This window comes from Trichomycterus rosablanca, chromosome 4 (genome assembly GCF_030014385.1).
Source record: "Trichomycterus rosablanca isolate fTriRos1 chromosome 4, fTriRos1.hap1, whole genome shotgun sequence".
Classification (NCBI taxonomy): domain Eukaryota; kingdom Metazoa; phylum Chordata; class Actinopteri; order Siluriformes; family Trichomycteridae; genus Trichomycterus; species Trichomycterus rosablanca.
The window spans coordinates 19,982,030-20,000,606 of NC_085991.1; the positions used below are offsets into that span (position 1 = coordinate 19,982,030).

The window sequence follows — 18,577 nt, forward strand, 5'->3', positions numbered from 1 at the left end:
AGAAGGTCAAAAACTATGTTATTAAAAGCAGAACTAAAGTCTACAAACAGAACACAAACGTAGGTGTTTGGGCCATCCAGGTGTTGCAGGATGTAGGAAAGAGCCAATGCCTCTTTGTGTCTTCCAGTATGTTGTGGTTACAGAAAGATGTTTTGCTGCTTGGTGTGTTCATGATGGCTTTAAAATAAGATTAGTATTGTTTTGTCATTGTTTGGTTTATATCTGCCAAGGGCAAAAAGTGCCTTCTCCACTGTCATCATTCACTTTGTTGAGCTGGAAAAGAAGCCTCTGATATGTTTTAAACCATGCAAAACATTTAATGGTGTTAGTACTTATGAAAATATGTAATTTTTCCCAACTAAGATTGTCACATATGAAATGGTTCATAATGGTTTTAACTCTAGTTTTTATTTTTAAACCAAGTAAGATCATTTTAACAAGGCATACTTTAAAATTAGGAGATTTGATTTGGTGTAAAGTGGCACTTAGGATAGAAATTATTTTTCTAAAGGGGTTAAAAATGAAATACAATCAAATTTTTAACCTAATCATTAACTAAAACCACTTACTTCATTGTTGAACGGACCTGCTTTGCAGTTGTAAATGTCTTTACCTGTACAGTTTTATAATGTTACATGCTATAAATACATGCAAAAAATACAGTAAAAAACAATCCACACTTAAAAAGTGTAGAAATATTTAAGAAAACTATGCATCAGACACAGCCATGATGGATAAATACTTTATTTACTTTAAATTTTTAAAATCAGTAAAAATACAATTTAGAACTCAGTAAGCAAGTATCAACTGTTAATATCATGAATACAGAAAAAAGCAGGCTAGTAAAACAATAAATGATGTTGACATTCACCTAAAACAAGTTCTGTATGATTAATTGAAGTAATATTGAATTAATGTTGATATGATTGCTGTAAGTGCAAAATTATATTTATAGTTACATTATATAAAGTTCAGGTTAAAGATATATGTAATTTGTTTTAAAATTAAGAGCAAAAGAAGAAGAATATATATTAATTTGCTAGACAGTATAAAATTCTATAAAATGATAAATTAAAATTCTGAGATCATAACAAGCCAGAAAGTCAGTAATACAGTTCACAGCTTATGCAAGACAAATTAATAACTATTACTTATTGCACCTTTAAAAGCAGGTACAGCATTCATAATGATTGTCTAAAGACTTTAGAGACAAATATCAACAGGAATATGGTAGGAAAAAATACAAAAAACTAAAGAAGATAGATGCAGAGTCAAGGCAGAGAAAAAGAGAATGAGAAAAGATTTGCTAAATAAAAAATATTTAGTTGCTAACTAAATAAAAAATAAGCCTGAGAAGCCAGTTAAGCTGAATATTTATGTGATGTAGTAAAGCAGAGAAACATGACACACACAAGCATTTGTGCATATTTTTTACTGCTTAAACTAACTTAGTCTAGTTCTTGCAATCTCTTGTTTCCTTCATTTATCTCTCTTGATGAAGCAGCATCAGGAGAATTTACTGCTGCATGGCTTTGCTGTTTGCTAATCTAAAACGAGAAGGACACAGATCAGGAGCTTAAAGACAAAGCATTATGCTACAACTTACACTGATAAGCCAGAACATTAGAACCACCCCCAATAATGTGCATGGCCTATTCTGTAGCAATTGTGCATGTCACGGGCAGGGATTTATTAATTGTAAATATGTTGAATAATATGATCAGAGATAATGACCCATAAGGGCCAAATCGTTATGACCATATCGCTGGGTAGAAGTACCTCTGAAACTGCATGGAATGTTCACATTCAGCTGTGTTGAGTACCCACAAACAGTGGTCCAAGGAGGTTCAAGCCCCAAATCGCTGAAACATTAATAATTGAAGCCAGAGGGCATGAAAGCTGTGGTGTTTGGTATGGACAAACTGAAGGGTCTGAAGGGTTACTATGGCTCAAATTTCACATAATATTATTATTTGTATTATTATTTGATTAGGTGAATGTGTCACAACACAGTGCATCAAACCCTTCTGTGTATGGAGCTGCATAGCCACAGGCCAGTCAAAGTGCCCGAGCTAACTTCTGTCTACCATCGAAAGCATCTACAATGGGCACACAGGCACAGGAGCTGAACATCAGAGAAATGAAAGAAGGTCAATTGGTCAGACTGTTGGGAGAAATTTGCCACAAGGCTGCACTGTAGAACGATCCACCATTCAACATACATACATTTTTCTTATATGTATATGTATAAATCAGTTTAATCATTTTAAGCCTTTGTGTTGTCATTGTGGCATCATAAGTGACAGAAATGGCTTATTATGGCTTATCCATGTCATAAACATGACATTTAACATCCTCACTACTAAACTTTCCACCAGACTCGTTTTGGGTCTTTATGAACAATGCTTTGTGCAGTCGTGCTGAAACAGAATATTGCTTTTCCCAAACTGTTAATGTTGTCATGAATTTAGAAGCACACAATTTAGTATAGTTGATTTTTAACTCCTGTTTGCACCATGTCTGGCTGAAACACCAGTATTTAGGCATGGTATTCACATGCTTTTGGCCAAATAGTGTTCATAGCTAGTGTTTTAGTGTGTATAGCTAGTGTTTATATTTATTTAAGCAGAGACACTTTACTACCTTGAATAAATGGAGAATCAATCCATCCAGTTACAGGCTTGCCTCTGGCAGGTGGAACTGGAGGTGGTACTTTATTTTCAAAGTGTGCATGGAATGAAGGAGTGAGGGTGGGATATTTTTCAGGGGAAGTATCTGCCTGTGATTTGAACTGTAAATATAACATAATATAATACATATTTCATTACATATAATACATATACTGTATGTACATATATGTATTTCACTTTAATATAAGCTTACAGCTTATAATACTACACACCAGCTAATACAAATGTATACATGTAAATGCATTAAAAAGCAGCTTGCACTGATTACTACATGCGAAATACCTGTTCAATAATAGGAGGAGTTTGTTGCTCTGACTTTTGCTGTTGCTCCTCTGGACATATGTCATCCTTTTTTGCATTGCTGTAATTTCTCTTTTCTTGAATATCCTCTGTAGATTCTAACACAGCATAAAAACAAGGACAATACTAGATTATTCATATGCTAATGTCATATGCAGTAAATACAACAGGCATGTTGAACAACTCCAAAGTAATATTGTCGCCATAGATGGAATTTACATAAAACTGTCTTCCCATCTTAAAATACAAACATGTTCAGTGTCTTTTGTGTCTGTTTATTTGATTTTGTACTGGATCTACAAGGCTAGTAAAGTATTACATGTATCATAAACAAGCACATACTCAAGCATATGGTTTTTGATAGGAAGTCCAACAAGTTCATGTTCAGGTGTCCATATAATTTTGACAATAAAGTGTTTGCATTTAAGGATATGAAGGACAAAAATAAGATCAAGTCAAGTCAAATTTATCATACACTTCCAACAGCTCATACACAAAAATCCTGAAATGTCTTAAATATAATAAAAAATAATAAGTAAATAAATAAATGAATGAATACATCTTATTCCTCTATAACTACATGACTGTAATCATATGCACAACTAAGTGGTGGCTGGGCTGGTCACTGGTTTAAGCCCCAAGCAAAGTTTTTGCCATTGAGCAAGGCTCTTGCCCCCCAGTTGCTTGGATTATATTCTCTTTGAATGAAAGTGTTTACATGCCTTAAATGCAAAATTACCAGATGTGCCAAGATTCATTAGTGATAGACTTGTGAATACACACAGTTATGTTTAATTTAGTTTTATCCCTCCATTTTAAAAAAACAGTGTCTACATGATTACAATTCATGTGAAAAAGCCTGAGTATTATTATTAGAATGTAAATAAATCTCTCAGTCAGAACTATTTGACCTACACCTGTTGTTAATGGATGTGGATGTTAGGATGGGTGTCCACATGGTCTTAAAGTTCTTAATTTCACACTACACGACTTTCCAAGTCGTCAGGTCGCTGTACAGTTCACACTACATGACTGGATCTCTTGTAATCGGGAGTCTTTCAAGTCAGTCTGGCTACACTACACTACACTACACGACAGATCGGCGACAGGGGGTTTCACACTACACGATCTATCACCAACTGGAATCGCAGGCGAGCTTCTCTGGTCTCCCAAACTACGTTTTGTCACGAAAACAAACACGAGAAGTGACGAGGGGTTAAGTGATACCATGTCCAAAAAACAACGAGTAGCGAGTGATCAAAGCTGTTTGTGCGCTGATGTGCAGCGTAAAAGCAAAGAGAAAAATAAAGGAGATTTATATTTTATAAAAAATATTTTTGTAATGCATGCAGTGTTGGTATTATGGTTTGGCATGGACGATAAGTTCACAAATATTGTAAAGCTTGTGTGTGCCAATGTATTCTGATATAAACTACATTATCCCCTCACCACACTCATTGCCAGTCGCAACAGACTGATCCAGATATTCAACCTGCTATTCTCCCTTCGGCGAGCCGCTCGGATCGAGTTGTTGAACAGTTCACACATAGCGATTGATTGCAGAGCGAACGCCGAGTTGCTCCCGAGCTGCCACATCTAGCGGCGACCAGTCGGCGAGTGAAAATCAGAACAAAAATCGTGTAGTGTGAACTAGGCATTAGAGTAGTTAAAGAGAATATTTGCGTTACCACAATTCTCCTCCAGATGGCACTGTCTTGCGTTGTACAGTCTTGGCTTGCTGCTCTGAGGGGGAGGTTGTGGTCTCTGCTTACTCTCATGAGCCTGGGACTCAATTACTTCTTCCGTCTTCAGTTCAGAAGTTGGTGAGTTTAAACCCTCTACATCTGACTCTTTGTGAAAGAGCTTACAGACATTCTGTCCTTCAGTGTGCCTGTCAGGCAGTCTAGGTAAATCTTCAATAATGAAAGTGACATCTTCAGTGGAGCCTAATACTTCACTGTAATCAGAGAACTGAAGAAAAACATTTAAAATTAGGGTGAAACCTAAATTCAGTAATAGCTAGAATTTTGAGTTCTAGCTATTACTGTTTCAGATCATCAAACTACTTTTTCAAAGCACCCCAGGCAGGATCGCATTGACCCCCAACAATTATGTCTGTATGTTGACACCCGACTGACCGATAGCACCACTGGGGATTCGAACCATGTATCCCAGTAGTGAATTAGTGTACTTTACCACTGCACCACCTGAACACTTATAAGTGGACTGTCTACTTCAAACTGTCCACTAGTTATGAGCACAACTGTGTGCGTTTGATGAATACCTGTGATTAATTCTTGCCTTGCTTAAGCAGCAGCTAAAACACAAAGCTTTAATGAACACATACATGCACAGGTGGAGTGCTCAGTACCACTTTTTCCCCTGCTACTTCTGTGCACTATATAAGGAAGAACAACCTGAATAATTATATAGACAATGCAACCACTATAATGTAATTTAGTATTTACACTACCTGGTAAAATCACTGCTAAGTTACAGTAGTCACATTTTACATGTTTTTTTTTTTTTACTGTTTTTCCATATCTAACTTTCTGGAAACACAAATGCTGTGTCTGTGAACATACCAATGTCTTAGTTGCTTAGTATAGCATAATTATTATAGTACTGGTATGTATGTTAAAATATTATTCATGTGTAATTAGATGTAGACCAGTGTAATGAAGAATACTTCTTTCTTTATGGTGCAGGAAGGAGTCACTCCCCGCATCCTTGGCAGTGGTATGGCCTGAAATGTTTGACAGGGTGATGGCTGAGATGCTCTTTGAGCTCCAGGGCTGCTATTGGTTTCTGTCAATACTGGCTCTGCCTTCTTGCGATCCTTTTGAATCTCAGAGTACAGATTCTCAGTGGTGTCACTGGAATTTTAAGACATGATAAAATACAAATGATAACAATGATCCACATTGCACTTTTAGTTCATCAACATACACCGATCAGCCATAACATTAAATCCACCTCCTTGTTTCTACACTCACTGTCCATTTTATCAGCTCCACTTACCATATAGAAGCACTTTGTAGTTCTACAATTAGATAGATAGATAGATAGATACTTTATTGATCTCGAAGGAAATTAAAGTCCCAGTAGCATAATACAACAAATAATTAACAGTACAAAAAAAAACAAAAGCAAACAGAAAAACTAGAACTAAGTATTTCTTGTTATTTACATAAAATGAATAACTGGTAACTGTTATGATGCATGAGGTATAGTTTTAGTGTAAAGATTGAATAGTAATTAAATTATTAAATAGTAAAGTAACATGACAATATTGAACAATGAGGCCAATATAGCCATATATATACAGTGTATCACAAAAGTGAGTACACCCCTCACATTTCTGCAAATATTTTATTATATCTTTTCATGGGACAACACTATAGAAATAAAACTTGGATATAACTTAGAGTAGTCAGTGTACAACTTGTATAGCAGTGTAGATTTACTGTCTTCTGAAAATAACTCAACACACAGCCATTAATGTCTAAATAGCTGGCAACATAAGTGAGTACACCCCACAGTGAACATGTCCAAATTGTGCCCAAATGTGTCAAGGTCCCAGGTGTAAATGGGGAGCAGGGCTGTTAAATTTGGTGTTTTGGGTACAATTCTCTCATACTGGCCACTGGATATTCAACATGGCACCTCATGGCAAAGAACTCTCTGAGGATGTGAGAAATAGGATTGTTGCTCTCCACAAAGATGGCCTGGGCTATAAGAAGATTGCTAACACCCTGAAACTGAGCTACAGCATGGTGGCCAAGGTCATACAGCGGTTTTCCAGGACAGGTTCCACTCGGAACAGGCTTCGCCAGGGTCGACCAAAGAAGTTGAGTCCACGTTTTCGGCGTCATATCCAGAGGTTGGCTTTAAAAAATAGACACATGAGTGCTGCCAGCATTGCTGCAGAGGTTGAAGACGTGGGAGGTCAGCCTGTCAGTGCTCAGACCATATGCCGCACACTGCATCAACTCGGTCTGCATGGTCGTCATCCCAGAAGGAAGCTGACGCACAAGAAAGCCCGCAAACAGTTTGCTGAAGACAAGCAGTCCAAGAACATGGATTACTGGAATGCCCTGTGGTCTGATGAGACCAAGATAAACTTGTTTGGCTCAGATGGTGTCCAGCATGTGTGGCGGTGCCCTGGTGAGAAGTACCAAGACAACTGTATCTTGCCTACAGTCAAGCATGGTGGTGGTAGCATCATGGTCTTGGGCTGCATGAGTGTTGCTGGCACTGGGGAGCTGCAGTTCATTGAGGGAAACATGAATTCCAACATGTACTGTGACATTCTAAAACAGAGCATGATCCCCTCCCTTCGAAAACTGGGCCTCATGGCAGTTTTCCAACAGGATAACGACCCCAAACACAACCTCCAAGATGACAACTGCCTTGCTGAGGAAGCTGAAGGTAAAGGTGATGGACTAAACCCAATTGAGCACCTGTGGCGCATCCTCAAGTGGAAGGTGGAGGAGTTCAAGGTGTCTAACATCCACCAGCTCCGTGATGTCATCATGGAGGAGTGGAAGAGGATTCCAGTAGCAACCTGTGCAGCTCTGGTGAATTCCATGCCCAGGAGGGTTAAGGCAGTGCTGGATAATAATAATGGTCACACAAAATATTGACACTTTGGGCACAATTTGGACATGTTCACTGTGGGGTGTACTCACTTATGTTGCCAGCCATTTAGACATTAATGGCTGTGTGTTGAGTTATTTTCAGAAGACAGTAAATCTACACTGCTATACAAGCTGTACACTGACTACTCTAAGTTATATCCAAGTTTCATGTCTATAGTGTTGTCCCATGAAAAGATATAATGAAATATTTGCAGAAATGTGAGGGGTGTACTCACTTTTGTGATACACTGTATATATACTGTATATATATATATATATATATATATATATATATATATATATATATATATATATATACAGTGGGGGAAATAAGTATTTGATCCCCTGCTGATTTTGTAAGTTTACCCCTTACAAAGACTTGAACAGTCTATAATTTTTATGGAAGGTTTATTTTAACAGAGAGAGACAGAATATCAACAAAAAATCCAGAAAAAAAACATTAAATAAAAGTTATAAATTTATTTGTATTTAATTAAGGGAAATAAGTATTTGATCCCCTACCAACCAGCAAGAATTCTGACCCCCACAGACCGGTTATGTGCCCATGAGGCACACAAATTAGTCCTGTCCCTGTATAAAAGACTCCTGTCACAGAATCAGTTTCTTCCGTTCAAATCTCTCGACCACCATGGGCAAGACCAAAGAGCTATCAAAGGACGTCAGGGACAAGATTGTAGACCTGCACAAGGCTGGAATGGGCTACAAGACCATCAGCAAGAAGCTTGGTGAGAAAGAGACCACTGTTGGTGCGATAATTCGAAAATGGAAGAAATACAAGATCACAGTCAATCGCCCTCACTCTGGAGCTCCATGCAAGATCTCACCTCGTGGGGTAAGAATGATTCTGAGAAAGGTGAAGTCAGTCCAGAATTACACGGGAGGAGCTTGTCAATGATCTCAAGGGAGCTAAGAGCACAGTCACCAAGAAAACCATTAGTAACACACTTCGCCGTAATGGATTGAGATCCTGCAGTGCCCGCAAAGTCCCTTTGCTCAAGAAGGCTCATGTACAGGCCCGTCTGAAGTTTGCCAATGAACACCTGAATGATTCAGAGAAAGCTTGGGAGAATGTGATATGGTCAGATGAGACCAAAATTGAGCTCTTTGGCATCAACTCCACTCGCCGTGTTTGGAGGCAAAGAAATGCCCGGTGGGGATGGTGTTCTTGGGGTCATATCCAGCATTTCTCTGCTCCCAGCTCCCTTGAGATCATTGACAAGCTCCTCCCGTGTAATTCTGGACTGACCTCACCTTTCTCAGAATCATTCTTACCCCACCAGGTGAGATCTTGCATGGAGCTCCAGAGTGAGGGTGATTGTGATCTTGTATTTCTTCCATTTTCGAATTATCGCACCAACAGTGGTCTCTTTCTCACCAAGCTTCTTGCTGATGGTCTTGTAGCCCATTCCAGCCTTGTGCAGGTCTACAATCTTGTCCCTGACGTCCTTTGATAGCTCTTTGGTCTTGCCCATGGTGGTCGAGAGATTTGAACAGAAAAAACTGATTCTGTGACAGGAGTCTTTTATACAGGGACAGGACTAATTTGTGTGCCTCATGGGCACATAACCAGTCTGTGGGGGTCAGAATTCTTGCTGGGTGGTAGGGGATCAAATACTTATTTCCCTTAATTAAATACAAATTAATGTATAACTTTTATTTAATGTTTTTTTTCTGGATTTTTTGTTGATATTCTGTCTCTCTCTGTTAAAATAAACCTTCCATAAAAATTATAGACTGTTCAAGTCTTTGTAAGGGGGTAAACTTACAAAATCAGCAGGGGATCAAATACTTATTTCCCCCACTGTATATATATACAGTGGGGCCAAAAAGTATTTAGTCAGCCACTGATTGTGCAGGTTCTCCTACTTAGAAAGATGAGAGAGGTCTGTAATTTTCATCATAGCTACACTTCAACTATGAGAGACAAAATGAGAAAAAAAAATCCAGGAAATCACATTGTAGGATTTTTAAAGAATTTATTTGTAAATTATGGTGGAAAATAAGTATTTGGTCAATAACAAAAGTTCAACTCAATACTTTGTAACATAACCTTTGTTGGCAATGACAGAGGTCAAACGTTTCCTGTAAGTCTTCACCAGGTTTGCACACACTGTAGCTGGTATTTTGGCCCATTCCTCCATGCAGATCTTTTAGAGCAGTGATGCTTTGGGGCTGTCGCTGGGCAACACGGACTCCACAAATTTTCTATGGGGTTGAGGTCTGGAGACTGGCTAGGCCACTCCAGGACCTTGAAATGCTTTTTACGGAGCCACTCCTTCGTTGCCCGAGCGGTGTGTTTGGGATCATTGTCATGCTGGAAGACCCTGCCACGTTCCATCTTCCACTGATGGCCCCATTCATTCTTCCCTTAACACGAATCAGTTTCCACCCCCATGCTTCACAGTAGGTATGGTGTTCTTGGGTTTTTCTTCTTCCTCCAAACATGACAAGTTGAGTTTTTACCAAAAAGTTCCATTTTGGTTTAATCTGACCACATGATATTCTCCCAATCCACTTCTGGATCATCCATATGCTCTCTGGCAAACATCAGACGGGTCTGGACATGTACTGGCTTAAGCAGGGGGACACGCCTGGCACTGCAGGATTTGAGTCCCTCTCGGCGTAGTGTGTATACTGATGGTAGCCTTTGTTACTTTGGTCCCAGCTCTCTGCAGGTCATTCATCAGGTCCCTCCGTGTAGTTCTGGGATTTTTGCTCACCGTTCTCATGATCATTTTGACCCCACGGGATGAGATCTTGACCCCAAGGGTCAATGGTCTTGTATGTCTTCCATTTTCTTACAATTGTTCCCACAGTTGATTTATTCACACCAACCTGCTTGCCTATTGTAGATTTACTCTTCCCAGCCTGGTGCAGGTCTACAATTTTCTTCCTGGTGTCCTTCGACAGCTCTTTGGTCTTGGCCATGGTTGAGTTTGGAGTCTGACTGTTTGAGGCTGTGGACAGGTGTCTTTTATACAGATAACAAGGTCAAACAGGTGCCATTAATACAGGTAACGAGTGAAGGACAGAAGAGCTTCTTAAAGAATAAGTTACAGGTCTGTGAGAGCCAGAAATCTTGCTTGTTTGTTATTGACCAAATACTTATTTTCCACCATAATTTTCGAATAAATTCTTTAAAAATCCTACAATGTGATTTCCTGGATTTTTTTTTCTCATTTTGTCTCTCATAGTTGAAGTGTACCTATGATGAAAATTACAGACCTCTCTCATCTTTCTAAGTAGGAGAACTTGCACAATCAGTGGCTGACTAAATACTTTTTGACCCCACTGTATACATATATATAGTATAATAATTACTTATTACAGTTATTTTAAGCAAATGTTTTTGTTGCACTGTATGATGATTTTATGTTGCACTGAATGACATACTCCAAATTATCCTGTTACATCAGAATATTCATGACTTAATTTGATTTTAAGTTCTTTATTGATTAAAGTAGCAGTAGTAGAATGAAAATATGCCACACCAGTGGCAAGTACTGTATGTGTTATAATATTACTACATCATGAAAAAAGTAAGGCAATGAAAAACATAGCTAATGAAGCCATCATAACAACTTGTAAGGCACCAGAACAGTGTGGAAGTGTGGAATTTGTGTCATAACACGTGAAAAAGTTGCTGCAGTAAATCTAAATTCATTCAGCCGTGAAAACCATTTGAAGTCGCATTTTATTTCATGAACTGAACAAATGTTTTCCAGTATTTTGTTTTTTAACCTTGAGGTTCTTGCTGTACATGGCTTTGGTTCTGCGATTATGATTTTGACATCAGACTTAAGGTAGTAAATTTTATCAGGTGGATTTGGCCACACAAAAGAATTTCTGTTTCAATTTTGTAGCATGCAGCTAACTTGCACCTCATCTCCTACAGACAGCAGTACCTGCCCAAGGAATGGCAGGTCATCGTACTTGACAATAACAAAATCTCAGGGACCACTTCATCAAAAACATAATTATTAATATTCATTGTAATTACTGCTCTTATTAAGGAAGACTAGAATGGAAAAAAGTGGTTTTAATATTTAAAAATAATTTTAAAACATTAAAAAGTCAGTATAACAATGTCATTGTCAATTTAGTGCAACAGCGAAATTCTGTTGCACTGAATGACAGAAATTTTACTTTAGCACATTTTACAGTTATCCCAGTGGTTAGCAAAAGCTAACATTGACCTTAGCTCAAAGACATTTCTACACATATTCACATTTAAATGTTAATAACCTTGTTTGTTTACAAGATTAACCGTAATATTACGTTTTCTGTGTTGTACTGAATGACACTTAGTTTTGTTCTTTAATGTACTGTGTCAGTAAAAAGACCCTTTTATCAAATAATGTTAAAATGCAATGACCTCGTGTGTGTGCTGAAGGGTCCCCAGGAGTCTTCTGTTGTTGTTATAATTGGTCACATGACTGCAGTAGCTTGATTGCATATTAAAATAAGGCTTTTTATTAACGTTGTACTGAATGACAACTGAAGATTGGGAAAATGGGGACTGAAAGTATCCTGAATATTATTAATATTAAAAAACACATCTGATTGAATATTATTTAATATGTCACACATGACATTTGTACAATTATGCCAAAGCAGTAAATTTTAAGTTTTACTTAAGATTAATTAGTTTTTTCTTAATGTTTTATTACTTAAAGAGGTAGGGGGACCGTTGCACTGAATGACATTTTGGGGGTTTCAAGGGTTATTTTTTCAAAAATCAAACATTTTCCGTAAAAATTACTTTAGGTTTCAGTAAAGATGTACAAATGGAGTAGATTGAAGGTATATCCACTTATATTAATATAATTGTATATTATTTATCAATTTGGGACACTAAAAAGTTACGTCTCGTCTTTGACCCATATACGTTTGCACATGCATGTGCATACAAGTACATACACACATGGCTACATTAGGACCCTCAGTCTTTAGCTACAGCCAGCCGTCCCTGCCTGGTGGAGTTGTAGAGCCTAATGGCTCTGGGTACGAATGACTTTTGAAGCCTGTCCGTGGAGCAGCTCTGAGACAGCAGCCTGTCACTAAACATGCTTCTCTTTTTAATAATCACTCTATGCAGTTGGGGACTGACATTGTCCATGATAGAATAGAGTTTACACAGTGTCCTCCTTTCTGCCACTGTTACCAGTGGTTCCAGTTCAATGCCAACCACTGCACCAGCTCGCCTAATCAGTTTGTCCAGTCATGCTTCATCTTTCTTTTTAATGCTGCCACCCCAGCACAGCACCGCATAAAAAAGAACACTGGCCACAACAGATTGGTAGAACATATGCAGGAGTTTGTTGCATACATTAAAGGACCTTAACTGTCTAAGAAAATAGAGCTGGCTCTATCCCTTTCTGTATAAAGTGTCAGTATTCACTGACCAGTCCAGTTTGTCATCTAGATGCACCCCTAGGTATCTGTAGCTCCTGACAACTTCCACAGCATTCTCTTCAATGGTTGCGTAGGCCAACCTGACCTGGGAAGTCCACTACCATCTCCTTTGTCTTTGATGCATTGAGTTGTAGATGATTCACCTCGCACCACCCAACAAAGTCTTTCACCAGGTTAATGTATTCCTCTTCCTGTCCATCTCTAACACACCCCACAATAACAGTATCATCCGAGAACTTCTGCATATGACAGGTTTCCGAGTTGTAGTTAAAGTCCGATGTGTAGATTGTGAAAAGGAAAGGGGAAAGTACAGTCCCCTGTGGTACTTCTGTGTTGCTGACCACAGTCTCCGACGAACAGTTTCTTAGTCTAACAAACTGTGGTCTGCCAGAGAGGTAGTCAGTAATCCATGATACTAGATGTGGGTCCACTTCCATATTGGTCAGTTTATCTCTAAGTAAGAGAGGCTGTATGATGTCAAAAGCGCTGGAAAAATAAAAAAACATGATACTTACAGCACAGCTTTCCTTGTCCAGATAAGAGTGGGTCCTGTGGAGAAGGTACATGATGGCATCTTCAACACCAATCTTTTCCAGATAGGCAAACTGAAGTGGATCCAGTGCATGTTGAACTTGGGGTCGAAGTAGGCGAAGTTTTAATAATGTGTCAAGTGAGTGCGATAGGTCTAAAGTCACTCATCTCACTTAGACACCTCTTCTTAGGCAGTGGGATGAGGCACAATGTTTTCCATTGTGTAGGAACCCTTCCCAATCGCAGACTCATGTTAAAGATGTGCTGAAGGGGTTCACCCAGCTCAGCAGCACAGGACTTCAGAAGTCTTGGGCATACTTTGTCTGGGCCTGCAGATCTTCTAGTGCGGACTATTCTCAGTCCAGCAGTGACAGTGAGGTGTTTAAAAACTCCATCAGCACTGCTGTGTCTGATCCACTCATACCAGCACAACACACACCACCATGTCAGTGTCACTGCAGTGTTGAGAATGATCCACCACCCAAGTAATACCTACTTTGCAGTGGTCCTGTGGGGGTTCTGACCATTGAAGAACAGCATGAAAGGGGGCTAACAAAGCATGCAGAGAAACAGATGGACTACAGTCAGTAATTGTAGAACTACAAAGTGCTCCTATAAGTGGAGCTGATAAAATGGACAGTGAGTGTAGAAACAAGGAGGTAGTTTTAATGTTATGGCTGATCGGTGTATTTACACCATGAAAACACTTTATAATTCAGTAAAATAAAAGCAACAAACAATTCTAAAGTTGGGACAAAAGCAATCACTAGTATGTATATAAAAAGTAAATATAAAGCAATGACTTAGTAAGTACACAATTATGTTCACTATGCTAGTAACTAACGCTTGTCATTATGGTTAATTAGACCGGAAAGTAGCTTTTGCAGCCATAACAGCTTCCGCTTATCTGAGAACGCTTTGTATAAGCGTATTGGACATTTTTTGCCCATTCATCAGGACAGCATTTGTCAGTGGTTGAGGTCAGGGCGCTGTGTGGGTTAGTCAAGTTCTTCTATACCAAACTCACCAAATTATGCCTTTATGGTTGGCTTGGTGCTTGGTTTTTTTAGACACCTGTTGCAATGGGACTGAATAACACTCCTGAATCCAATTATTTAGAGTTCGGTATTAAATGGCTGCAACACATTTAAAAACAAAACAAAACATGGATTCCACTGTGAGGTCAACTTGAAGTTATCATTAGAAAAATTAGGGCAACTAGCTATAGTTTTTTTTTCTTGCTTGACAAAGCACATGAGCTGCTTAACAGTTTGGGAGCTCCATTTTTGAATACTGCACTTTATAATGTGCCAAACAAGTCAGGACTGCAGGCAGACAGTCTATGGTAACATAAAGCTGTACTGCTGTAGCATTTTTGCACCTGTACACAAACCACGTACATCAATCAAAGGTCCATAAAGACGTAGTTGATAAGTTTGGTGTGGAACTTCAATGCCCTGACCCCAAAACCACTGGACAATATTTGGAGTAATTCATGTGATAATTGCAAGAAAGGCCTACCCATTTAATGAAACTTACAAGTGCTCTTGACTGAATGGGCACAGATTCCCACAGATACAATCTAAACTTTTACGAAAAGCCTTTTCTGAAAAATAGAGGTTATGGATGGGGAAGGAAATGTTCCTTCCTATGGTGTTAACATTTAGTTTTATGTATTTCAGAACTTTATTTGAAACCTTTTTAAGGCAACATTGGGTTTATTAAAATAAAAGCTCAATCAGATTTAAAGGCTGACCAGTACTTTTCAGACCATAGTCAATATTCTTAACTAGCTAAGCTCAGTATATCACAAATGTGCATTTCAATATTTTTTACTACCAAATACTACATTGTGAACAGGAGAAACATACTTTGTGCGACACCGATTCCCACATGTCCCAGTCTGGCTTGTAGCTTCTGAATCCTGATACGATTCATTACAGCGGCTCTTCCTGAAGCCAGACAAAAAAGACAACACCTTTGGTCTCTTTTTTTGCCTCAGAATCTGGCTGTACTGCTGAGAGGACGGTTGACTTGGGGACAAACAAAATGAGAAAGAGACCATTTCAGTCATAATATTAAATGTGTCACCTGTAAATAGTTTAGATATGTAACACAGTTTTAATACCGTATACCCTTTTTGATGCAAGTGCACCCCCTGATGGCTAGGCTGTTTCAGCCATCCCACCCAGACATTTCTAAACATGTCTTTGCAGACACCAAACGGACTGATAGCACTGTTTTCTTTATTTGTGAATAATGGCTCTCCTTAAGGTTCAATGAATTCCCAGAGCCTTAGCAATGGCTTAGTAATAATTTCCAGACTGGTACATTTCAATGACTTGAAATGTTTTATGTTTGTATTTGTGTGACAATGTGACATAATGTGCAGCTTTTTGAGACCATCTAGCCTGCTTCACATTGCCAAACAGATTCTGTTCAAGTGATGCTTAGATTCAACAGGTCTGTCAGTAATCCTGCCTGGGTGTGTCTAGTAAAATTAAATCTGCATTTAATTAACTGGTAGCTAATTGCCCCCTTAGTAGCTAAGGAGGCAATTACTTTTTTCCACATAGGGCCAGGTATGAATGAACAGCATTTATTTTTCAATAAATAAAATAATCATTTATATAAAAAAAAGTATTTTGTGTTTTCTTGAATTATCTTTCTGTCTAATATTAAAAGTGGTTTGATGCTCTGAAACATAGGTGTGACAAATATGCAAAAACAGAAAAAACTGGGAAAGGGGCAAATACTTTTTAAAGGCACTCTACACTAAATGGCTAAATTGTGTGGAACCCTGACCATGGATTTGGTGGAAATCTGATTTCAAAACCATATGTATTAATATGCCCACCTTTAGCTATAACTACTTCTATTCTTCTGGAAAACCTTATATAGGATTTTGTTGACATAGGAGTGCTTTTTCAGTCAAAAGAGTACAACACCAATGTTGGAATATTGGACAAAAAGGCCTAGCTCACAATCAATCAGACTTTACTTGTTAAAGACCACAAAGTTGGAAGCATATAGATTATTTTATATAATTAATTTTATACACCTGTCAGGAATGTGTCTGATAATTAGTAGAGGTGCCCACATACTTTTGGCCATTTAGAATCTAAATGTATTTTTATATAGCTTTTAAATATTAAGATCTGAATTCTTATAGTACTTACTTATTTTTATTATTATTATTGTTATTATTATTATTATTATTATTAACAATAGTGGTACCAGTAAGTTTTATTAAAACACAAAAATAAAAGACCTTTCCAAGACCCTCTTGCTGTAGGAATCAGGCATTCCATTATCCAGTAAGTTCACTCCACCATTCTCAGAAGAATGCTGAAAAAAAATAAATATATATATCAAGGATGATATTTGGTGCAGATTATTCTGCAGCTGATCATGAGCGAGATGGTCATTATAGAATAAAAAAACATGTCATCTGTAAACAGTGACTGTATTTAAATGATGCAATAATTTGATAATCAAGCATAAATTATCTAGAAGATCAAACATTAACATAGCCTGCAGCCTTTAAAGCAAATGTGATTAAGTAAAGACAATGATAAGACTGTGTAATTATTATTTCTAGTTTAGCAGGTATTTTTTACCATCTCTTGAGGGGCATGCCCAGGCCTGTGCCTTCTTGGAGGATGGGGTCTGCTGGAGGTCACATGTTGAAGAGGTGTACCCTGGGTAGGCAGGTCTGACAGATTTTCCCAGGAGGGTAAACAATTTAACTGAGCGGTCTGATGAGGTTCAGAAAACATAGGAGTTGTACTGGTCTCATCATCTAGACCTAGGGGGGAGAACTGACTTTAGAAACTTTAGAAATTCACATATCGGCATGCCATTAGCTATCCTGCATTATAACTGTTACAGCTTGTGCAGAGAGTTTGTGCATTCACAGCAATGTCTTGAAAACTATTAAGCACATTTTTTATTTTATTTGCTGACTGTGCTCATTACTGTGTTCATTACAGCCAAAACAACCCTATTAAGACCACACCACTGCTGTACACCACCCAACCAAGCTGTAAAAACTCATAAAATTCAGTAAAAAGGGATGGGACAAATTTGCTTCATCAAACTCCTTAAAATGTATTGATACACTGTACCAGTTGCTAAAGGTCGCTTAATCAAGTACTAAACAATAGTAAACAATTCTTTTTTTTCAGTCATTATAAGGTTTCTATTCACAATCAGTGCAATCCCAGATTGTAACAGTTAATGTAAAACATGGTGGGGGGTATATTTTAGTAAACAACTGTTTTCTTAAATTTTCATCTTAGGTTTAAATTTGTAGGCTGAAAGCTACATATAACAAAAATTATAAAAAACAGACACAGCATCGAAACTCTATAGACAGTGAAGCAAAATACGGAAGCACGGAACTCAAAATTTCTGCAAATTGCCAACTTGTGAGAGCGCAGTTGAACTGCAGAAAGATGTTTTGTGTGACTTACTTGGTCTGGTGGATACAGGACGAATGCGTCGGGTTCTGGAGCTATGCTGCTTTATGGCTATTGTATCCTAAGCACAAATTAAGCAGATGAGTAAAGGTATGCCGTATGGACACAACAAAAATTTTCAAGCAAGCATTGAAAAGCAGATGGCACAATTATGCAACACAGCTTTGTTTTTAAATACAGTACTGTGAAAAGTATTTACTCATTCCCAATTGCTTTAAGTTGCATATGAGCCCTATCTGGCCCTATGTGGAAGAAATGATTGCCACATATCTACTAAATCAACCAGTTAACCAAATTCAATATATAAATCAATGCAGTTCAATTTCACTAAGGACATTCAGGGATGATTACTGCCAGGCCTTCAAAGGAATCGCAGGCCTACTAAAATTTAACATAGAATGCATAGACAACTTATCCAGGAGGTCTCAAAAGAACCCAGACAAGCATCTAAAGATTTGCAGGCCTCTCTTGCCTTGGTAAAGGTCAAAGTACAATAAGA

At 38.1% G+C, this 18,577-nt stretch overlaps 1 protein-coding gene across 1 annotated transcript in view; it reads right to left on the reverse strand.

Annotated features, from left to right (window-relative positions):
• Positions 1 to 1,460: 1,460 nt before the first annotated feature.
• The window catches only part of carmil3 (capping protein regulator and myosin 1 linker 3), a 122,127-nt gene continuing 105,010 nt past the window's right edge, over positions 1,461 to 18,577 (reverse strand). Inside the window, exons 30-38 of the mRNA XM_062993936.1 lie at positions 18,073 to 18,139; positions 17,218 to 17,405; positions 16,869 to 16,945; positions 15,469 to 15,630; positions 5,680 to 5,866; positions 4,679 to 4,961; positions 2,973 to 3,088; positions 2,644 to 2,791; positions 1,461 to 1,547 (exon numbers count right to left, since the gene is read on the reverse strand). Coding sequence (XP_062850006.1) covers positions 1,543 to 1,547; positions 2,644 to 2,791; positions 2,973 to 3,088; positions 4,679 to 4,961; positions 5,680 to 5,866; positions 15,469 to 15,630; positions 16,869 to 16,945; positions 17,218 to 17,405; positions 18,073 to 18,139 — 1,233 coding nt within the window. The 3' untranslated portion in view covers positions 1,461 to 1,542. The remainder of the gene's footprint in view (positions 1,548 to 2,643; positions 2,792 to 2,972; positions 3,089 to 4,678; positions 4,962 to 5,679; positions 5,867 to 15,468; positions 15,631 to 16,868; positions 16,946 to 17,217; positions 17,406 to 18,072; positions 18,140 to 18,577) is intronic.